Genomic DNA, 19,916 nt, shown 5'->3' on the forward strand with positions numbered 1-19,916 from the left:
CTCAGAAATAAAGAATTTAGAAGGAATTTGAATCTACTAATCCATGGGTCAGCGAAGAGAGAAGTTGAAAGTAGACTGGATAAGAGGAGCTATGGCCAGGCTGTAAAGGGCAGTGAATACCAAGCAGAATATTTTACATTTGGTAGAATAACTCATAGGACCTCTCCCTACAAGTTGGATTGTAGAGGTAATTTATTCCTGCTCTTTGTTTTGGGATCAAGCCAGAAACAACAAGCCCACAGGACAGGAAGAAGCAGGAAACTGTAAGAGAGGAGTTATAGCACGGACTGGGAGAACCTATGGGAGCTGGAAGAATGGACTGCTAGAATAGCTTTGGTGGCTGAGCAAGAACAAAAGAGCAAATAGGTCTGGCAAAAGAAGTGGAAACTTTGGTTCTTTTCAGCTGACTCTGTTATGTTGTAGGTGGCAGCATACATACCCAAAGGTGGCAGGGTTGACATTTCTGTGCTATACATCACTAGTCACTCAGAATAACTCCTAGATTATTCTGAATAATAGCCAGGCTATTTTGAAAGTCATCTCCTAGGAGGATTCTACATGGAGGCCCAGAGGTGTACAGTGAGTTGGAGGAAGAGTTTCAAGAGCAAGTCTTAAAGAAGGTACCTTATATTCTTCACTATGTCATCACCTGAAATGGCAATCAGTGGTTTTCTTTCCATTCATCTGCACGGTAACTGTTACTCATCTTTTTACTTGCTAGAACCCCCACTTATGTACTAAATAAGGGATGGCTGATCCCTCTGGCTGAGAACAGCTTAGGAAGAACACTGCTTTGCATTATTATTTGGTACAAATGACAGAGGCTTCTAAGAGTGGATGCATGGAGAGAAGAGAGGAAAGGGTAAAATGGAATCCATGAATTCCAAGGAAACAAAGTGGACTTAAAAGCAATAATCAAGATTGGTAAGAACATTACTACAGGGTGGAAAGGGTGGAAAGATGAAAAGAAACTCTCATTTAGTGTTTTATGTTTTGTTTCCCCCCTGCCCCCATGTAAAGTCTCTCTGGTCTCTCTGTCCCAAAATTACTCGAAAGATGTGGAAAATTCAGTTTTCGAACCCTACTCAAAAACTACTGAATCTAGGGACCATCTCTGGGGCAGACCCTTGAAACCTTCAGTTTAATGAAGTCTCTCATGTGACATTAAGGCTTTAAAATTTGAGAACCATGGTTCTCCTCTCTTTCCTCCACAAATCCACTCCTGATTCATTTCAGCAGAAGTATCTTTCCATTCCACTTGGGCAAGAGAGAGGGAATAATCTGAGATGGAAGTCAGAAGGACAGATTTTGAGAGAGGGGATAGAAATTAAATTTTGTGGGAAGAGAGAGGAAGATCCTGAAGAAAAAAAGTCAGCCAGGACACTTGTTTGTTGTAATCCTTGGACAAGGTCTGAATCTTCTCAATCATCTCAATTTCCAGATTAATAAAATGAGGATAATGTCAGCCTACTACAGGGCTGTGAAAGTTCACATATTACCAGTATTCAGAAAACCTCCCTGATAGTTCCTCTGTCTTTTTATCCTAAAAGTTAGGGTATGATGGAAAGGGAGATCAGTTGACTTCAGAAGATTAAAAATGCAACTCTGTTTCTTCTTGGCTGGAAGACTGACCCCTGACAGGCCATTTAAAGTCTTAGAGTCTCAGTTTTCTGATTCTAACAGGAGAATAATAATGATGACCTCATAAAACGGCTGTGCCGACTTATAATGAGATCATGTATCTGGAAGAGCTTTATAAAGTACAATAAAATATTAATTATTACATTATCAACATACATCTCTCCCATCTCCTTTCTAGACTGTAGATTCCTTGAGGATAAGATCTACATTTCATTTGTCTTTAAATACACTCATGCTGAATGATTTAATTAAGAATCTCTGATATGGCGATGCAAAATTCTGCCCATAAAAGGTGAGTCAAAACCTTCCACCAAAGCAGCATCCTTTGATCTGCAGAACAAAAAGTTGTCATAGGAGATAGCAGGTGTTGGAAATCCTGATACTTGTCACTTGGGGTGGTGTTGATTTCCTACTGAAGGACACAGGGAAAGCCAGATGCAAGTCTGACATGGCTAATTGGGAGGTGTGTGGTCCTCTTGGAGCCTTTTCCTGAGATGTGACAGCGTGTCTGCCAAGACTAATCAAACCCAACTGCTACCCACTCCTGCTGAATCATATGGGGCTGCATCACAGCATCTGAAGGAACCTGGGATTTAGCTCTCATGATGTTGAAGCCCTAGATAGGAAATGAAAAGTCTGGGAACACAGGTGGTGTTTTCATTTCTCCCTGCATTGGAAGGCTATAACTTTGGAAAGGGCGGAGGAAGGGAGATGAAAGTAAATGGTGTTAGGAAACAGGATTTCCCTTTTCTAGATCAAGGGTTACAATACCTAGTGCTGTTGGGCTAAATACAGTATGCAAGTTATGTAGACCCTCTGGGCCAGAGACCTCCTGACTCAATCAAAAAGAATTAAACCTGAAATTACTATAAATTAAAAAAAAATGGGATAGTAAACAATTATGACATAGGTGGAAGAACTAGTGGAGGGATTTCTAGTAATTCTGAGGAGAAAAACAATGGCAAAGCAGATCAGGAATTAGAATCGTGTCATCCACACAATAAAGCAGCAAATGTGAACGAGGATTAAGTAACGTTTAAACATGGCCATAAATGTACATTCATAAGAATCACCTAGACCCAGAGGGATGAAAGATTCCTGACTAGAACATAGCACTGAGAGGAGACAGAAATTATTGTAGAAGGAGGGTGCATTAGGCACACACAAAACCATGAGACCTGAAACAACCAAGATAAACCTAAGTATTTGCACTTAGGCTCAAAATTAACTGGGGTGGGGGGGAGAGAGAGAGAGAGAGAGAGGAGAGAGAGAGATCTACTTTAATAGATTTTCAAATAAAAAGGAACTGAGAATTTTAAGTTTATGGCAAGGTCCAGATTAAGTCTGTGGCTGCTAAAGGCAAATCTAGTCACGAGCTGAGAAGCATCACATCTCATCTCTCCTACACTCCATGCTGCTGAGATCCTGTCTATTGTTTTCTGCCTAGCTCTGGATGCTGCATTTTAAGAGGGTCCAAGGTGAATGTCTGGAAGGGTCTGAGCACTAAGAATGACGAGAGGTCTGGAAACCATGTTATATGAAGAACAGTTAAAAGAACTATGGACAAATCCCAGGGACAAAAAGAAAACTGTCTTGAGAGCCACACAATGCTGCCTTCTCTATGCGAAGGGCTGTCGTGAGGCAAGAGAATTAGCACTTACTCTGTATAATTACCAAGGAAAGAATTCTACCCCATAAGTGTGGGTTCCAGAGAAACAGATTTGGATGAATATATCTAGGGCTTTCTAACACTGTCTATTGTTCAAAGAATGTCTGGGGCTGTCTTGTTAACAGGGAGACCTCCTCGATATTGGAAGTCACCCATCTGAAGTGAGAGAGCCACTCTGTAAAGGAAGAAAGCTGAATCGTGAAGCCTCTTTCAATCTAATAGTCTGTGACCCTGTAATATAAAGGAAGTAGGTGAATCAAAAATAACTCCTAGGTTTTGAGGCTACATGCTTTGGAGGAGGAGGAGGTATAACTATCAAAGAGCCAGATAAACGGGGAAGGAGAGCCCTTTGGGAGGGCAAGAGTGAGCTGAGTTTGAGGGAATAACAATGGTCAAATGGTTTCAAAAACATCAGTTTAAGTAGCTTTGAATCCAATTAACTTTGTTCTTTTCTCTGGGCCTGACATGTAAGAACCTGCTCTCTGGTTAAGTTATTCAATTTTTTTATTTATAAAGGTGAAGAGAGGGCCTGGGCAAAAGAGCTTCTATTTAGGAATAGGAGAAAGAGTCATTTCTAGGCCTTATAATCTGATTTGAACTTCGGAAAAGAGTAGTCATTTTGGTTTACTTTACTGATGAGAACACTAAAGTTAAAGAAATTACTAATTTTTCTAATTTTAAACTGCTGGTTTCTAGAAATAGAAGTCAAACCTACCTTCTTCTAAATATAATATCCTTTATAAAAGGAATACATGAAAGGCTATGGACAAATAACTTCTAATCTATCACCATTACTAGCAAAATAAATAAAAGTGGTTTAACAATGGGTGTATAAATATGAAGAAGAGTTTCAAGTGCATTTAGTATGTATCTGCTAAGCATCAAAATTGTAATGTTCAATTTATACCAGTAACAAAAGACGAGTATTAGTCACACTGAGCACCTTGAGTAACTGCAGAAGCCAAACGTGATTTGAGTATTACAAATGGAATACAACTTTCCCTTCTTAAAACATGCAAATACATGATGCACTGTATACTGTTTGAACATTTCTTGTCATTTATTTAACTTGATAGGGATAAACCAAATATTCACTTCATTTTCTCTTTGTCTTCAAACCACAGTGTATATATGCTGGATTAAGAGCACTTGCCATCTTTGACTAAGGGTCAGCAGTTAAAGACTCTAAAAACCAACATTTGGTCCAAGATTCCTAGATTCCTAGATTTGGAGTCACTTGTGTTCAGAGGCAAGGATAAATCAGCACCACTTCATCTTTAGCTTCCCTGTGCCACACTGAAAGAAGAGCTGTCGGCTTGGCACTCGTAGCACAGTGGGTACGGTGCCAGCCACATACACCCAGGTGGCGGGTTCGAAACCGACCAAACAACTGCAACAAAAAATAGCCAGGCATTGTGGTGGGCATCTGTAGTCCCAGCTACTTGGGAGGCTGAGGCAAGAGAATCACTTAAGTCCAAGAGCTTGAGGTTGCTGTGAGCTGTTGATGCCATGGCACCCTACCCAGGGAGACAGCTTGAAACTCTGCCTCATAAAAAAAATAAAAGAAGAGCTGTCTTGGGCCATACATTAAACATGCGCAAATACTAATGAAAGCCGATGAGCAAAAAAAAAGCTTGGTGCATAATTTTTCTGATATCTGACACAACAGATAAGCAAAAAAGTCCTTGCATCATCTGTATGCAGCCCACAGGCCGCAGGTTGGGCTCCTTTGCATAAGCTTTATACAAGAAGTTGTAGCTATTTGATGTAATGTTTTGGTTATATGGAAAAAATTCCATTTTAAGGCTAATCACTTACATATTACATATGCCTAGATATTACATATCCTTAGAAAAATAAAAGTTAAAAAAGAAAAGGCTTATTTTGATATTCTAATTAAACTAAATCTGTGCAATTCATCACTGAAAATGTCATTCTATAAAAGCTTAAACATGATAAAATGAAAATGAACAAATAATGTTATGTGTTTGAATACCTTATTGACAAGAACTATAACTTTTCCAGGAACAGATGCTTTTTTCTTCTTGTCCAAGTGATCCTTGGCAATGTAAACGGCCACTCTGGTTTTCCCACTCCCTGTAGGAAGGCATATGATAATATTCTTCCCTTCCAAGGCTGGTTGGGCAACTTCCATTTGGTAAGGTCTGAGCTGGAGTTCTGGCTCAGGGGATACTCTTGCTGTGACATTCTCTTCATCTGAAGGAAGTTAAAAAAGAAGAAAAACAATAAAAGAGACAACAAGATAATTCAGACTGGGAAGCCTGAAACTGAACATAGACTTCTACAGTTTAAATTCCTTTTCAAGTGTGGTCCAAACCAATTCATTTTCTATTCTATGTCCCAGTCATTGTCAGCTCTCCACATTTGCAGAATACAACGCAAGCTCTCTACTATGGCAGTGCCTGGGGGATGAGGGTGCGGGGTGAATGAATTAGCAGCATGGAGGACTGGGAGGGAGCAACACCGGGGGTTGTTTTCACCGAGTGGGCCAAGCCAAGGGCATTTACAGATAGGGCTATGGACATGCAGGATTGGCAGCGAGGGTGTCAGTCCACCACACTTCCCTGTCATATGCCCTACTTGATGCTCTGAGGCTTTCCCCTAGCAAAATCAAGAGGACCTGGGAAAGTAGGAATCAATAGTCCTCCTTGCTCTGTCTTTCCCCCTTTCTTTTTTTATTGTAAAGAAGGTATTACAGCTGATACTACTTTCGTTAATGTGTAAAAACTATCTAACAACAAAAGACCAAAAAACATATATAAAATATACATGTATAGAAGTAAATCTATCTATAATACCTATCGATCTATTTTTGTCTCTCAGATCCCTTGTCCCATTTGAAGCAATCAGGTTTTACAGAAATGATATTGAGGGAGTAGGTGAAAAACTTTTTTTTTTTTTGAGACAGAGTCTCACTCTTGCCCAGGCTAGCATACTGTGGTGAGCTCACAGCAACCTCAAACTCCTGGGCTAAACAATCCTTCTGCCTTGGCCTATTAAATAGCTGTGATTACAGATGTGCACCACCATACTGGGCTAAGCTGGCTAATTTTTTCTATTTTTAGTAGAGATGGAGAGTCTTGCTCTTGCTTAGACTTGTCTCAAACTCCTAAGCTCAAGAGTTCTGCCTTGGCCTCCCAGAGGGCTACGGTTATAGGAGTGAGCCACCATACCTGGCCTCACAGTAGCCTTTACATGATAGATATTTGTTAAAAGGTAAAAAATAACTTTAATGGTTTAACCTAAATTGTGACTAACTTTGCTATTTAATTTTGAATTATAATCATTACTACTTCTTCCTGTGTATGTCTCTATATATTTATACTGTTCTGAAACCCAAAGCACTATATGTTAAAAATATGTCTAATTAACATAGATTTTTAAATTCAAAATACTGATAAAGTAGGTACTAACATACAGTAATTATATAAACATTAAAATAAAATTATTATAACATATCTTGGTTTAGAGATATATTGAGAAGTGACCGTATTTATCCATATTAGCCAGGTGGGGAAGATCTAAAAATGCATAGTTTATAATGTGACATGAAGTAAGATAAATATTACAACTATTTAAAAGCCCATCTTATGCTTTATATTATCACAAGAAAAAAATGAGACGACAGTGCTTATCAGTATTTCATCACACATGATATAGGTGTTCTTTCTCTTATCAATGATTGCAGTAAAACTAAACTAACATAATCCCATTAACTTCAAAAAACTTGCTGATGGCTTCATTTCAGTGACTGGAAAATTCTATTTAAGTGGGTTTTAACTTGCTGTGATAGTACTATCTGGACAGGTAGGAAAATTCACACCAAATACCACTTAGAATCATCTATTAACCTGGCAGGAAATTTGCCTTCTGTATGGATGAGTAAAGACAGATGCAGTACATTTAAGCTGTCATTGGATCATCTGCTGATTCAGTTAGTATGATTTTCACGAAAATCTCATTTAAGGTCACCAGCACTTAAAAAATACATTTACCAGTTTTCTTCCCATGCTTATTTTGAATCCTACAGTATTTTAACAATTTGTCTTCTATTACATTTTTGTAATGTTCAGATTGATTTAAGAACATTACCTGCTCAATGACTTCGATAGATTATCAACATCCCAAAGTTTTTACCTATATTAAGAGCATGCATCACCTAACTTTTCTGAAAGAGCCAGAATATTTGAAAAGGAAGATGTACTTGATACAGCATCTACGAAGATGCAGGAATTTAATTTTGCTAAATTGATATTTGATCTAGAAAGTTGTTAAAAGATATCAATAAATTATCTTTGTTTAATTTCACTCTAGGCACAATTTTCCGTCAATCTTAAAAATAATAATAAAATGCTGCTTCCCTCATAATAGTTGCATATACATTTTACTAATCATTTTCTCCATTTTTTTTTCATACTTATTACTATATCCTTGGGTAACAAATATTTAAAAAGAGAAATAAAGCAATTTCCTAATTCTTTCCCTAGAATCTAGAATCAAATGAGTAAAAAACCAAAATCACTCATGCATAGTAGATATTTATTGTACTAATATATTTAGTATTAGTATTTAGAATGTTAAAAGGGCTATTGTAGGTGTTACTGCTATTTAACTGGTATATACTAATTTATTCTGCAGTCAGCATTGACTGGGCACCTATTATATGCCATGCACTCCCAAGAATACAGATGTGGCCCTTAAGGCATAGTCTAGGGCACTATCCTTGTCACTACAAATATCTGACTAAATAGATAGGTGGCTCAATACTCTTTCGTATTTTTGAGCCAAGACTAGGAAATTTGATGGGTGGTCCTAAGTTAAAAGAGAAAACCACAGAATGGATATGGAAAAAATTAGAGTTGGATTTAATGTGAGAATTGCATCCAAAGAAAAAAAGCTGGGTGAGTGCTAAATATTCAGCCTGATTCTTGCCTTATCACATCCTCTGACATGGGAATGGAAGAATTTATCCACAGAAGCAATAAAAAGAGAATTTTCTCTTCTCTGCCACCAGAAGGAGAGAACTGGGCTGGTATCAATGAGCCAGGAGCCAATTTCTTTTATAAAAGAAATGTTTGGGTTTTTGTTTGTTTGTTGTTTGTTTGTTTTGGCTCTCTCTCAATGGTGTAATCAGTTAAATGAAGATGCCATTTAAAATATGCACAGGCTTTGAATAGCATTGTGCCCTCCCTCTATAGCAAATATTAATTGAACACCTTCAAATTATATTATTATATTCAATGGTCAAAAGAGAAAATCAAATAAGGTTTAAATAATAATATTCTATTGGAACTACACCATGTGGCAAATTTCATTCTCACATTGATTTTGACAGCTGAGTTATTCTTGGAGAGAAAAGGTCTGTCACTGCATGTGTTTGAAATCGACAAAGTATTCCTTTACCTATAGTATGTAACCACAGAAAAATACACCATTCCAGCTGGACAAATATTAATAGGCATTACCTCGAAATAGTAAGAAAACACTTTCTACATATCAGGCCAAAGTGTATTGCCAAAAACATTGTCACTTTTTGAGAAGCAGTATATCTCTCTGAAAATGGGAAACAGAACAAAAAAACCTTTCATAATATAATTAGAATATGTATACTTCAAAAGTACCAGTAATTATGTTTTATGTAACATTTTCAGAAGGGAACATAATGTGATTGTATTGGGTCTTACCCATGATCCTAATAGCCCATTAATAAGACCTTCAAAGGAGGACAAAGGGCATGTAGAATAAGGTTCCTTTGGAAGTCAACCTCAAAGGTTAAAAATGTAATGGTAAATACTGTAATACTTTTCAGTGTCTCACTTTGTGTGCTATAGTGCATTGATTTATCTAAAATCTTTTAAACTGATTTCTGTGTCACCTTACACCATGTGTCTGAGAGTAAAAAATTTCATAATTTTATCATTTCAGAATTTAACTTTCCACTATGCAAATTCTTTCTTCCTAAGTACTGACTCATCTAGAACTCAAGGGGTGTCTCTTGAAAATGTGTTTGTCTTTAAAAATGTATTTGCCTTTGAAAATGTATTTGCTTTTCAAAAGTAGGTTGCGTTCAGATTTAACGTGTATTTCATGCCACATTGAGGACTAAAAATCAGCAAATACATTTGCTAACGGCTCTAAATAGGCAAAATGCCCTGTACATAGAAGATACACATTAAATATTTATTGAATGAATGACGATTGTTGAAAAGCCCTTACTTAGACAAATAAAAATTAGGAGGATGTCCAAAAGCTTAAAACAACCCATCAAGCTGTTAAATATTAGCTATAGTGTATTTTGAGTTCAACATGGATAGCATGTCATAGAAATGTTAATTATTAAATTTAACACTTTTATGACAGGGATAGGAAAAAACAAATACAATCGACAGAAAGGGGCACATGGCAATAACTTAATAAACACGACTGTATTGAACAGAAAGTGAATGAACCCTTTTAAAGTTAAGATTAAAGTTAGGACTGACATTTGGTGTACTGGGTTTTCTCAAACTAATTTGTTATAAGGAATTTAGGAATATAATTGTGAGAAAAGGATAAAATAAAAGAAGTGGTACAATCCAATTTGGAAAGCATTTAGGACAGATGATCATCTTTACATAAACTATTTTACACTTTTAGGCCTATTATAGATCTAAATTTTTATAATTCTTCTGATAATGCAAAATAATCTGAATTATACAATACTTTCTTAGTGGAAACAACTCAGTCTCAAATTAAGAATAAAGTAATCTGTTTCTTAATTTGTCAGTTTTCCACTGATTCTTAGCTGGCTACATTGCCAGGCATTTTTTTTTTTTTGCAGTTTTTGGCCAGGGTTGGGTTTGAACCCGCCACCTCCAGTATATGGGGCTGGCGCCCTACTCCTTTAAGCCACAGGCGCCGCCTGGCATTTTGTTTTTGTTTGTAGTTTATTAATTATAAATAATGAAATATTTCAAACATATACACAAATATAGAAAGGTATAAATAGACATTGAATAATTCATCACCCATACTTAAAGACGTTAACATTTTATAGCTCAGTAGTAATCATAAAAATACACATTCAAAGAACAGAAAGAAACAATCTGAAGTCTAATTGTCAAATTGACAAATTAGGACGTCTGATGACAAGAAGTATTAATGAAAGCATGGGGGAACTGGGAACAGATATTATTGCTGGTGAGATAGACAACCAATATGGAGAGCAATTTGAGAAACGCATAATAAGGTTTTCACGTAGTGACCAAAATATTTTGTAAACTCTACTTCTATTCAAGAGATAGTTACACAAACAAAAACTCTTTTAACTGTGTGGGTAATTTCTAGTTCTTCACCATGAGGGGTGCCATTATCTACCAAGTCACATTCCTCTTATTGATAGTACTCATTTCTTATTCAAAATACATTTTTAAAATATGGTTTGGGAATAAATAAATGAAACCAAATTGGACACAGAATTTAAATGCACTCAAATTAATTGAAACAGATTTCATAAATAAAATAAATGACACGACTCTATGGAATGTGGCATATGCCAGACCAAAAAGATGTGCACTGTATCAAAATTAGAGTTTGATTCTAAGACTTTTGTAAGTTGTACTTTTGAAGAAAGTGAATGGCAAAGTTCCAAAATGACTTCACTATAGAAAAGAATTGCTTTAATTGCATAAATACATTAGGGAGGGTATGAACAGCCCCCATGCTTTCCACTATATGGCGTCTTATTTCACACTTTTTAAGGTTTACACAACAGTTAGGCAGTACCTGAATCACTTCCCATGGTGCCTGAATCACTGCCCATGTTGCTGTTATGTCCAAGACTTTCATCTAAGCAGCTGACACTTCCTTCTGCCAAACTTGTGTCTGATTCTGCAAAGGAAAACATTTTAAAATATTTTTAAAATATTTCTGAGAATAAACGTATTTTAACTGCACACCTCTACAGCACACAGTACATACAGTTCAATGCAAGTGGGGAAGGCACACCCAGACAATTATGAATAAAAGGTAAGAGTTTCTGGCAGACTACATTAAAAAAAAATCCACTATGGATGAGCAGCTGCTGGGTAGTGAATCAAATACATATTACCTACTTAAAGCACTCTGTGTCTAATATAAGAGCTAATGCAAATTCCTAAGGATTTATAACTTTCGTCATCTCGCTACATGAAAATTTTGCTCAAAAAAAAGAACACTTAGGCCTGATAATGTCTTTAAACAGAGTGTATTGTATAGATACTATTGAACTATTTTCATGAAAAATGATAGAGAATAAAGTATACAAAATTAACAAAGTACGTGGGCCTACTGATCAGTTATGAGAACAATTCAGTAATAGAAATAAATTTAAAATCTCTAAAAGAATTTGCTCAAAAAGAATGTCAATAAATGTTGGCATCACAGTTGTACTAGAAGCTTATGTGAGGTCAGCGATAAATGTTTTTCTTTGCTATAATTAAACTAAGCTTCTACCAAAGAGTGATGGTAAGTATGAATGGCAAATGCAACCCCTCATTTGTCAATCCTGATTTTCTGCTTCCACATTCAATACCTAATTGTTTTGAACACCTTCTTTTCCTCAAAGGAAGAATTCCTTCCTTCTAGTCTGTTTCCAAGGCTTATGCAGTCTTATCCTCAAGGACCTGAACTGTGGTTAAACTGATTAAAACAAATGAATGGTAGTTACCACTATTGGCTTTGGAATCAGGAGGACTTACGAGGTTTGTTATTGACTTTTTCCTAAGCCTAAGTTCCTCTTATTTGACACAGAGCTAATGCCATTTATCTCACAGGATTTCATACCATTCAGTAATATTAGATACAAAAAGCTGTTGGCACAGCAGCTTAATTTGTAGATTAGAAAATACAATTAAAATCAAGTAGTTGGTTTATCATTAGGAAAGGAATTTCACTGAATAGTGTTCTTCTTTTAATTAATATCACCTAATAGTACTTACACTTGTTATATAATTATTATTTCACACTAAAGCTTCTTGATATACTTATAGGTTATACTAAGGTAGCCTTTATCTATGTAAAACTAGTCTGGGAGTGTGTGACTGGTTACCTCAGTTGGTTAGAGTGTGGTCCTAGTAAAAGTAATCTTAGTATCATATATTTAGGACTCGGAATAGAAGTGGATGAAAAATAGACACACAGAATACTTAAATAAAACTCTGAAAAGAGATGCTCTCCAGCTCTTCAGAATTACAAGTACCTTCTTCTTAGTCAGTTAATTTTTTCAAGTCATATGTTTTGAGGTGTAATTTATATACTCCCAAATCACTCCTTTGGGTATATATTAATTAATAGTTTGATGAGTTTGACAAATATATACAGATTTGTAACCATCACCACAATTAAGATATTTCCATCACCTCAGAAGTCCCCGCCAACCCTTTTATAGTCAATCTCCTCTGCCATCCCCTGGCAACTGCTGATCTGGCTTCTGTCCCTATAATTTTGCCTTTTCCAGAACGTCATATAAATGAATTCCTGCAATATTCAACCTGTACTGAGATTAGGTTAAGATGTCTGAGATTCGTCCACGTTGTTGTGTATAGCGGGAATTTGTTCCTTTTTACTGCTGACTAGTTTTCCACTGAGAATCTGCTTATGACATTTATGACATTTCCCTTTTGATTTGGATAAGCTAGTTAGCTGGGGAGACATAATGGAATTACAGCCAATGCCAATCAAATACATTAGACATCTTTCTTTAAAAAGTAAAGAAAGCAGATGATAAATGTGTAGAAAAATCCTCGGTGGACATACATACTGTTTAAGTATATTAGCACAACATAAATATACTAATGGGAAAATACTGTGCTTATCAGTTGTCATAGATTAGCTCCAAAACTCAGATTTGAGGAGTCCCTAATGATCACACGGGAAAACTTGTATATCTCACCGAGAGATTTTAAATATGGCACTTTGCAATTCCCAGAGGTATGCCTTGTTAGAAGCTTAGAGGCGAGTGTGGGATAGAACTGTCAGAAGAGGAGCATTCTGGGCAGATGTACTGATGAAAAGAGAATATGATTCGTAAGGAAAAGGCAAGGTGTAAAACGAGATGAGGAAAATGTCATTGCAAGGATAATTCTAGATCTAGAAATATAGGCCAAGATTTTTGAGGCACAAAAGTGAATTTTGACATACTTTTCATTTGTTGTTTTAAACGTTGCATTGAGAGCTGTAGAAACTAGCAAAAGTACTGAAAAATACTAAAAACTAACAATGGCTCATTAAGTTTTCCACCAAGTATAACAGAAATGAAAATGATATTTGATTTTCACTTCATTTTCTAACCACTACCGGTTAAGCCAGTGGTTCTCAACCTTCCCAATGCTGTGGTTCTTTAATATAGTTCCTGTGGGTCTCAACCCACAGGTTGAGAACCACTGGGGTAAGCAATAATCTTAAACTTACTTCATGTATATGTAAACTCAAGATTTTCCCAAAGCTTTGTTCTGCCCTACTTAAGTTTTAAGAGAGCTATTTATGCAATATGCAAAAATAATATCTGAAGGGTTTTAAAGTTGCTACCCCAAATCAGGTATTATTAATTAAGTTCATTATCTAGAGTATTTTAATCTAACCAACAAATCTGTAATGAATTAAGAAGATACTGAGCTCAGTTTTCACAGATGCAATGTCGACAACATCCTATGTAGTGTAAAACAATAACACTTGTAATTGTCTCAGTTTTATAAGTGAGAAACCAAGGCTCAGAGAAGTTAAAAGATTTATCCAAATCATACAGCTAGAACAGAACTTCCATTTCTGAATCCAACTCCAGCCAGTGCTTTGTGCCTGACACCAAACATGGCTGATAATTTCTATGAAGATTCATAAACAAGCAATCCTGCATCTATAGTGTTAAGTGAAATGAAAGAAGAGAGGGTCTTTTTTAATAGCAACAGACATTTTTATTGCAATGTCAAATTTTCTATCAATCCTGAAACAGAACTTGTCTTTTTAAGACAAGAAGTAGAAAAATGATTTTACTTTGCTAACACTTCCGATTTCACTGATAGACTTTTATTAACTTTACATTTTAGCAAGCACACTTAGTTTTAAATTTTTTCTGCACACGAATGAAGAAGGAACACCTCTGTCCTTCTTGGACAAAATCAATTGCAATAATTCCGGTAGAGATTACTATTAAAATGAAAGTGAATATACAGAGCTCTGTTTCTTTGTCATTTTAGGGTATATAAATCTCCAGTGTTTCCACACAAAAATAATTGTGTTTCCTAGGCAGCAAATTCTTATGCATTTTGATATTTGTTTCTTTCATAGATGTACAAGTACTAAAGGAAATAAATTTAATAATAAAAGGAAATAATAGTATTTCCATAACCTTGAGAATGCCTTCCCCAGAGATCTGCCTCCAACATTTACTTTATAAAAGCGCATTACACACATATATATAAGCACATTACACATTAACTTTTTAAAAAGCACATAACACACACACACACAGTTGAGATCAAGAAAGTGCTTATGGGACGCCAAAATTAAACTAACCTATTGAGTTTAAATGCCAAGAATTCCTGAAATTGGTTTATTTGGAATTATCTTGTTTCATTCTTTGTATTTTTTAAAGTATGTCAATCTGGGCTTAAGTCCTGATGAATAAAGTCATGTGTTTATGATTTTAAAGTAGATCATGTAAAACGGAGTCAATTGGAGGCGGGTGTTGCCATGAAAAGAATTTTGCGTTTTGGAGCCCAACAGATTGGTCTCCAGATATGAACTCAGCCACTGCTGACAAGTGGCTTAACCTCTTTTGAAAAAGTAATATAAATAGCAGTTTCCCACTTATTGTGAGAATGGTTCTATTAGATAAAAAAATAAATCTTGAAAAGAAACAAATCATAAATTATCATAAAATAGCTGTTTAAGGGGGCTTTGAATATGGGAGCTATACTGCATAATAAGTTTAGTTAACTTTTTTATAGGTGTCATTTCCTCCAGGGAAAATATCAAAGCTCGCTAGGAAACAGATTTAGAAAATGGTGGTAATTTCTAACTGTTAAAGAAAAGCAGTTATTCATATCAAACTCTACTGGAAAGAAAGGAAATTATAACCATCCAGTTAAGAGAGATAGGATTTTCTGTAATAATTTTGTAAACAGCGCAAAAAAGAACAGCTTTGCTTACAATGACAGCAAGTGTCTAAGACCAGTCCACAGGCCATGGGGAAGAAATTCTCCTCATTTTGCAATCACATCTTGAGTATTCTGCTAATAAGGCAGATATATTAACTGGAATCCAAGAATTTCATATTTAACATACTGTAGACCTTAAATACTTTAAAATATTTTTAAACCATTTAGAAACCAAAAATATTGAAGTTAAAAAAAAAATTCAAACAAAAACCCTTCCTGGTGGAAAGCCTTTTGAGGTCTATTTCAATGTAAAGTCTGCCCTCTGCTGGAAATTGCTATTAGAGCAAGTAGTGGACCAGTAGACAGGAATTGTTTATTCAAGGAGCTAAGCTTCACCAGGTAAAACACAAATTGGACTTGACTTCTGTTCCTACCAGGTAATATCCCTCCTATTTTCGAAACCTTTCTCACCCCACGACATGCCTCTCCTTTATTTCCCCTTGCTTCAGTCTGTCCTACCTTCTCTTTCCCGAAAACTGGTTTTTGCATTATAGCCAGAAACCATGCAGAGAGGAAAGGGCCTCTGCGCACGCTGAGAAAGGAACGGGACTAACTGCTCCTGCTCTCTACAGACTTAGTGTTTACCAGGTCTCGTTTCGCTTGTTTATTCTACTTCTGACCTTGCGATGCATTGCAGCTTCACCTCGTTAGCTACCCCCACCTTCCATCCAGTTTCATAATCCGCACGGCCTGGAATGCCCAAACCGCCCGGAGAATCTGAACCACACGCGCGCGTCGGGGCGCACACACCGAGACTTCTCAAGGGCCTTTACTTCCATACTACTAACAATATATATTTCCTTTTCTTTTGAACTAACAATCTTTTTCTGAGAGGAAATAGATTACTTTTATTTTCAGCTCTATGTATATGGATACACACACACACACACACACACACACGCTCACATTTTGGTCTGTCAGATTTTGCTCTCCGTGCCAGGGAACATGTGTTCCCGCAGAATGGAGAGAAGCCACCTCCACCCACCTTGCATATTCTCTCCTGGATCCAAGCTTCTAGGAAATGAGTTCCCCAAAGAGAAAAATCACTCTCCTGGAGCCACGGGCCCACATGGCTATCCATGGAACTCTACTCCTGTTTATAGAATTTCTACTGCTGAAATATTTCAGCCGGAATTAAATTTGAATTATGTGTGATGATGCTGGCTTAAATTGTATCATCTATACCCTTTTGCCATCGGACTTGGATTCTACTATAGAAAAGCAGAGTTGTGAGAATAACCACACCCGCCAGAATGACCTATTCTTTTGCTGCCAGTCCTTAATCCAGTCCGAAAGCCCCAGAATCGAGTCAGTCATGGGTAATAAGCCATATGGTCACATGGGGTGCAAGTCTTTGCATAACAAAGTTTGGGGTGGTAATGTAGTCGGTGAGTTGCAAACTTCTTTAGCTGGTAAACACCTTTCCGGAATGGCCGGTAAACAGAGGCAAGCAAGAAATTATGGGGGAGATACATTTAAGGTATTCTGGTAAATGTTCGAAAATTCTACTTTGGAGCAAGGGAAATATGATTTGAAAGTGTTTGCCAGTTTCCGTGGCATAAATATTCCCACCATGGCCAATTCAAGCTCCCAGCATGATGTCACTGAGCAGAGCTGGGAAGAGATGTGCACACACAGATTACAAGCCAAGAAGAACCAGTCCCACTACCCCGCTAGAGATATTTCCCTAACTAAGGACTTTCCTACAAACATCATTCGAAATGAATATGCATTCATTGTGTTGTTGTTTCATAATTATTCAAATGATAAATGGTATACTTCAAAAAAATTTTGTTTGTATTAAAAGTATTTTCAGAAAAATTACTGTTAGAGAAAGCCATTGACTCTCGACCTAAGAAATCTTAAGTCTCACCATCCTTCTCTGAAAATATTCCCCTCTCATAGAACTGTTCCTCTAACCACATTTTGAGCTTTCCTGTATCTGTGCTTTTGCTCTTGATGTTCATGCAGCCTGAAATGTGGCCTGCCACCTCTGTTTACAAATCCAGCATAGGACCTTTCGGGTGCAGTTAAACATGTCTGGCATTCTCCTCTGGTCAGCTTTTTTCCAGCCCTCTTCCTGCTTTCACTAGTCTTCTATCCTCATCCTTTAATATGTAGATCTTGTGTCTCTTTTGCTGCGGAAAGATTATTGTTTCTCTTCGGGGGCATGTAACTCACTTTCTTAAATTAGATTGTAGTATGTTTTAGGGTGAGCACAGGCTTCAGTGCTTGGTCCTCCTATAATACTGCGTTACCTGACCAACTCACCTCTCTATTCCCACTACTCTGGCTTCTAGTCCCTTATTCATGTCCCCAAACAGTGAAGGCAAGGTCTAATAGTCAAATTAAAATCATTACTTTTGTTAAATGCTGCTAAAAAGCTTTCAGTTTGCAGCTATAAATAAATGAACGTCATGGAAATAAATCCAGAATGTATTTATTAACTGCACACTAGGAAGATTTCTTTCTGTCACAATACCTATGTCCTTTTTCCTGAAGTATGTTAAACAGCAATCCTCCTACAACGACTATGCAATTATAAGTCATATAATTGACCCAGATAGCTCACGATAGGTTTCAAATAAAAGACAAACCTATATAATCCTTAACTAGCATCAAGATTAACATCAGCATAACTCTCTCTCTCCTCCCCCTCCCCCAGCTCAAATTAGTATCTGCTTTTTGGATTGCCTCAGCAGTACTGCTAGTTCTCACCAATTAATTAAATCTAGAAAAATACAGAAATAATTCAAACCAATTCTGAAAGTGTGGTGATCATGACACAGTATTATTGTATGCTACTGTATCAATTATCTTTTCCACTTAGGTCTCAAATGCTATGGTATATATTTCTAGAGATTCTAAAAATCTCTAGATTTCTAGAGGTTAGTGCTAGAGAACATTATTCTGGTCCTCAAGTGCAAGGATAAATTTTGTGGCACTTTTACAGAAATTAGTATAGACCAAATCTAAGATTGGACTTTGGTCTATAAAAAGGCAAAACAAAACAACAACAAAAAAAGTGCTATAACAGATTGGGCCAGGGAGAAGGAGGCTGTTCTATAAAGGTCAATTTTTAAACCCCTCCTACAGAACATGATCTATGCAAAATATATCCACAATATATTCCAAAGCATAATGTCACCGGATAAACCTAAGGAGTGGAACATATGGGGGAATATGAAAAAGAAGGTATTAAAGTCTGAAAACAAGCAGGTTGGTAAGCTCATTAGCTGGGGTGGAATTTTAAAATCTTCACGTGAACGAATATATAAATCAAAATATACACATGCATTCATAGTCATGCGCACTGTATATTCACACATGGCACACTCTACAGTTACATTATAATCTTGCACACCGGAACAGTGAAATTCCATTCGCTTTAGAAATGTAAAAGCGCCCTCTGCTGGCCAACCTTAGGTATTTGCGTTTTCTAGTTTCACAGGGAAGTACATTAAAGTTTACTTTTAAATCTAATTTATTTCTTTCATTTCATTATAGAGCATTAATTCCTGAAACAGCATAATAAAAAGTTTAATGTAAAATAACCACCCCCTTGTTTTGACAAAGCAACAGTAGCAATTAAAAATGTTTGTACATCGATTTTACTGTAAGCTTATAAAATTCAAATAATCCAGATAATTGTTTATTTTCTATAATTAAAAAATTTAAATAGAAGAAAATGAATGTAGGCTTTGCATCTCTTTGTTGTTTTCTAGGGATGTATAGTCTAAACCCCAAGTTCTGCAATATCTTCTAGTTAGAAGAGGACCAGTGATTTTAAGCAGAATATAACATCCAGCATTAAATTCCTATTACTAGCTGGAGAACTGTCCCCATGTTATTTAGAAACCTGGAAAATTTGGAAAATGGAAAATTAAAAATAAATAACTTTTTGGTATATTTTAATTAGTAGCACTTTTTAATGGGAAGCAGTTGATTGTCAACAGAGGTGCTAGAATGAAGAAAGAAGAAATACAGACCCCGAAGTGTGCAGACAGGACAAAACCACTCTCCACAGCTATTCAACCGAGAATTCTAATCTCTCATCCTTAGGGCAAAAAGGATATATATTTTAAATTAGTTTCAGGGTGGCCCATTGTTACTAATGGTAGATGTCTTAAGGAATAAAGGTGCTAAATATACATAAAGAATATTTTCAGTAAAGCTATAAATAATTAACAGCATATACATGTCTCAAGCCCACTGTGCACTGAAAAATTATAGTATTTTAGAAACTGATTTAGAAATAATTATTAGAAAAGTCTAAATTTGAAATTAGAATTAATTTACCACATTTTTTTTCTTTCTACACATAAGGAAATTCCTGTTTACAGAATGTGTGCAGCTTCAGTAAGTTGTTTCCTGCAGTGCTCCTCTAGCATCTGCTTGAAAGCTTAACCTAA

The 19,916-nt window shown here is 36.3% G+C and overlaps 1 protein-coding gene across 1 annotated transcript in view; it reads right to left on the reverse strand.

Annotated features, from left to right (window-relative positions):
- Positions 1-19,916, reverse strand: part of IFIH1 (interferon induced with helicase C domain 1) — a 50,823-nt gene that overhangs the window by 16,603 nt on the left and 14,304 nt on the right. Inside the window, exons 4-5 of the mRNA XM_003795143.2 lie at positions 11,096-11,200; positions 5,307-5,527 (exon numbers count right to left, since the gene is read on the reverse strand). Of these exons, the coding sequence (XP_003795191.1) occupies positions 5,307-5,527; positions 11,096-11,200 (326 nt within the window). The remainder of the gene's footprint in view (positions 1-5,306; positions 5,528-11,095; positions 11,201-19,916) is intronic.

This window comes from Otolemur garnettii, unplaced genomic scaffold (genome assembly GCF_000181295.1).
Source record: "Otolemur garnettii isolate 467f Iridium unplaced genomic scaffold, OtoGar3 scaffold00090, whole genome shotgun sequence".
Lineage (NCBI taxonomy): Eukaryota > Metazoa > Chordata > Mammalia > Primates > Galagidae > Otolemur > Otolemur garnettii.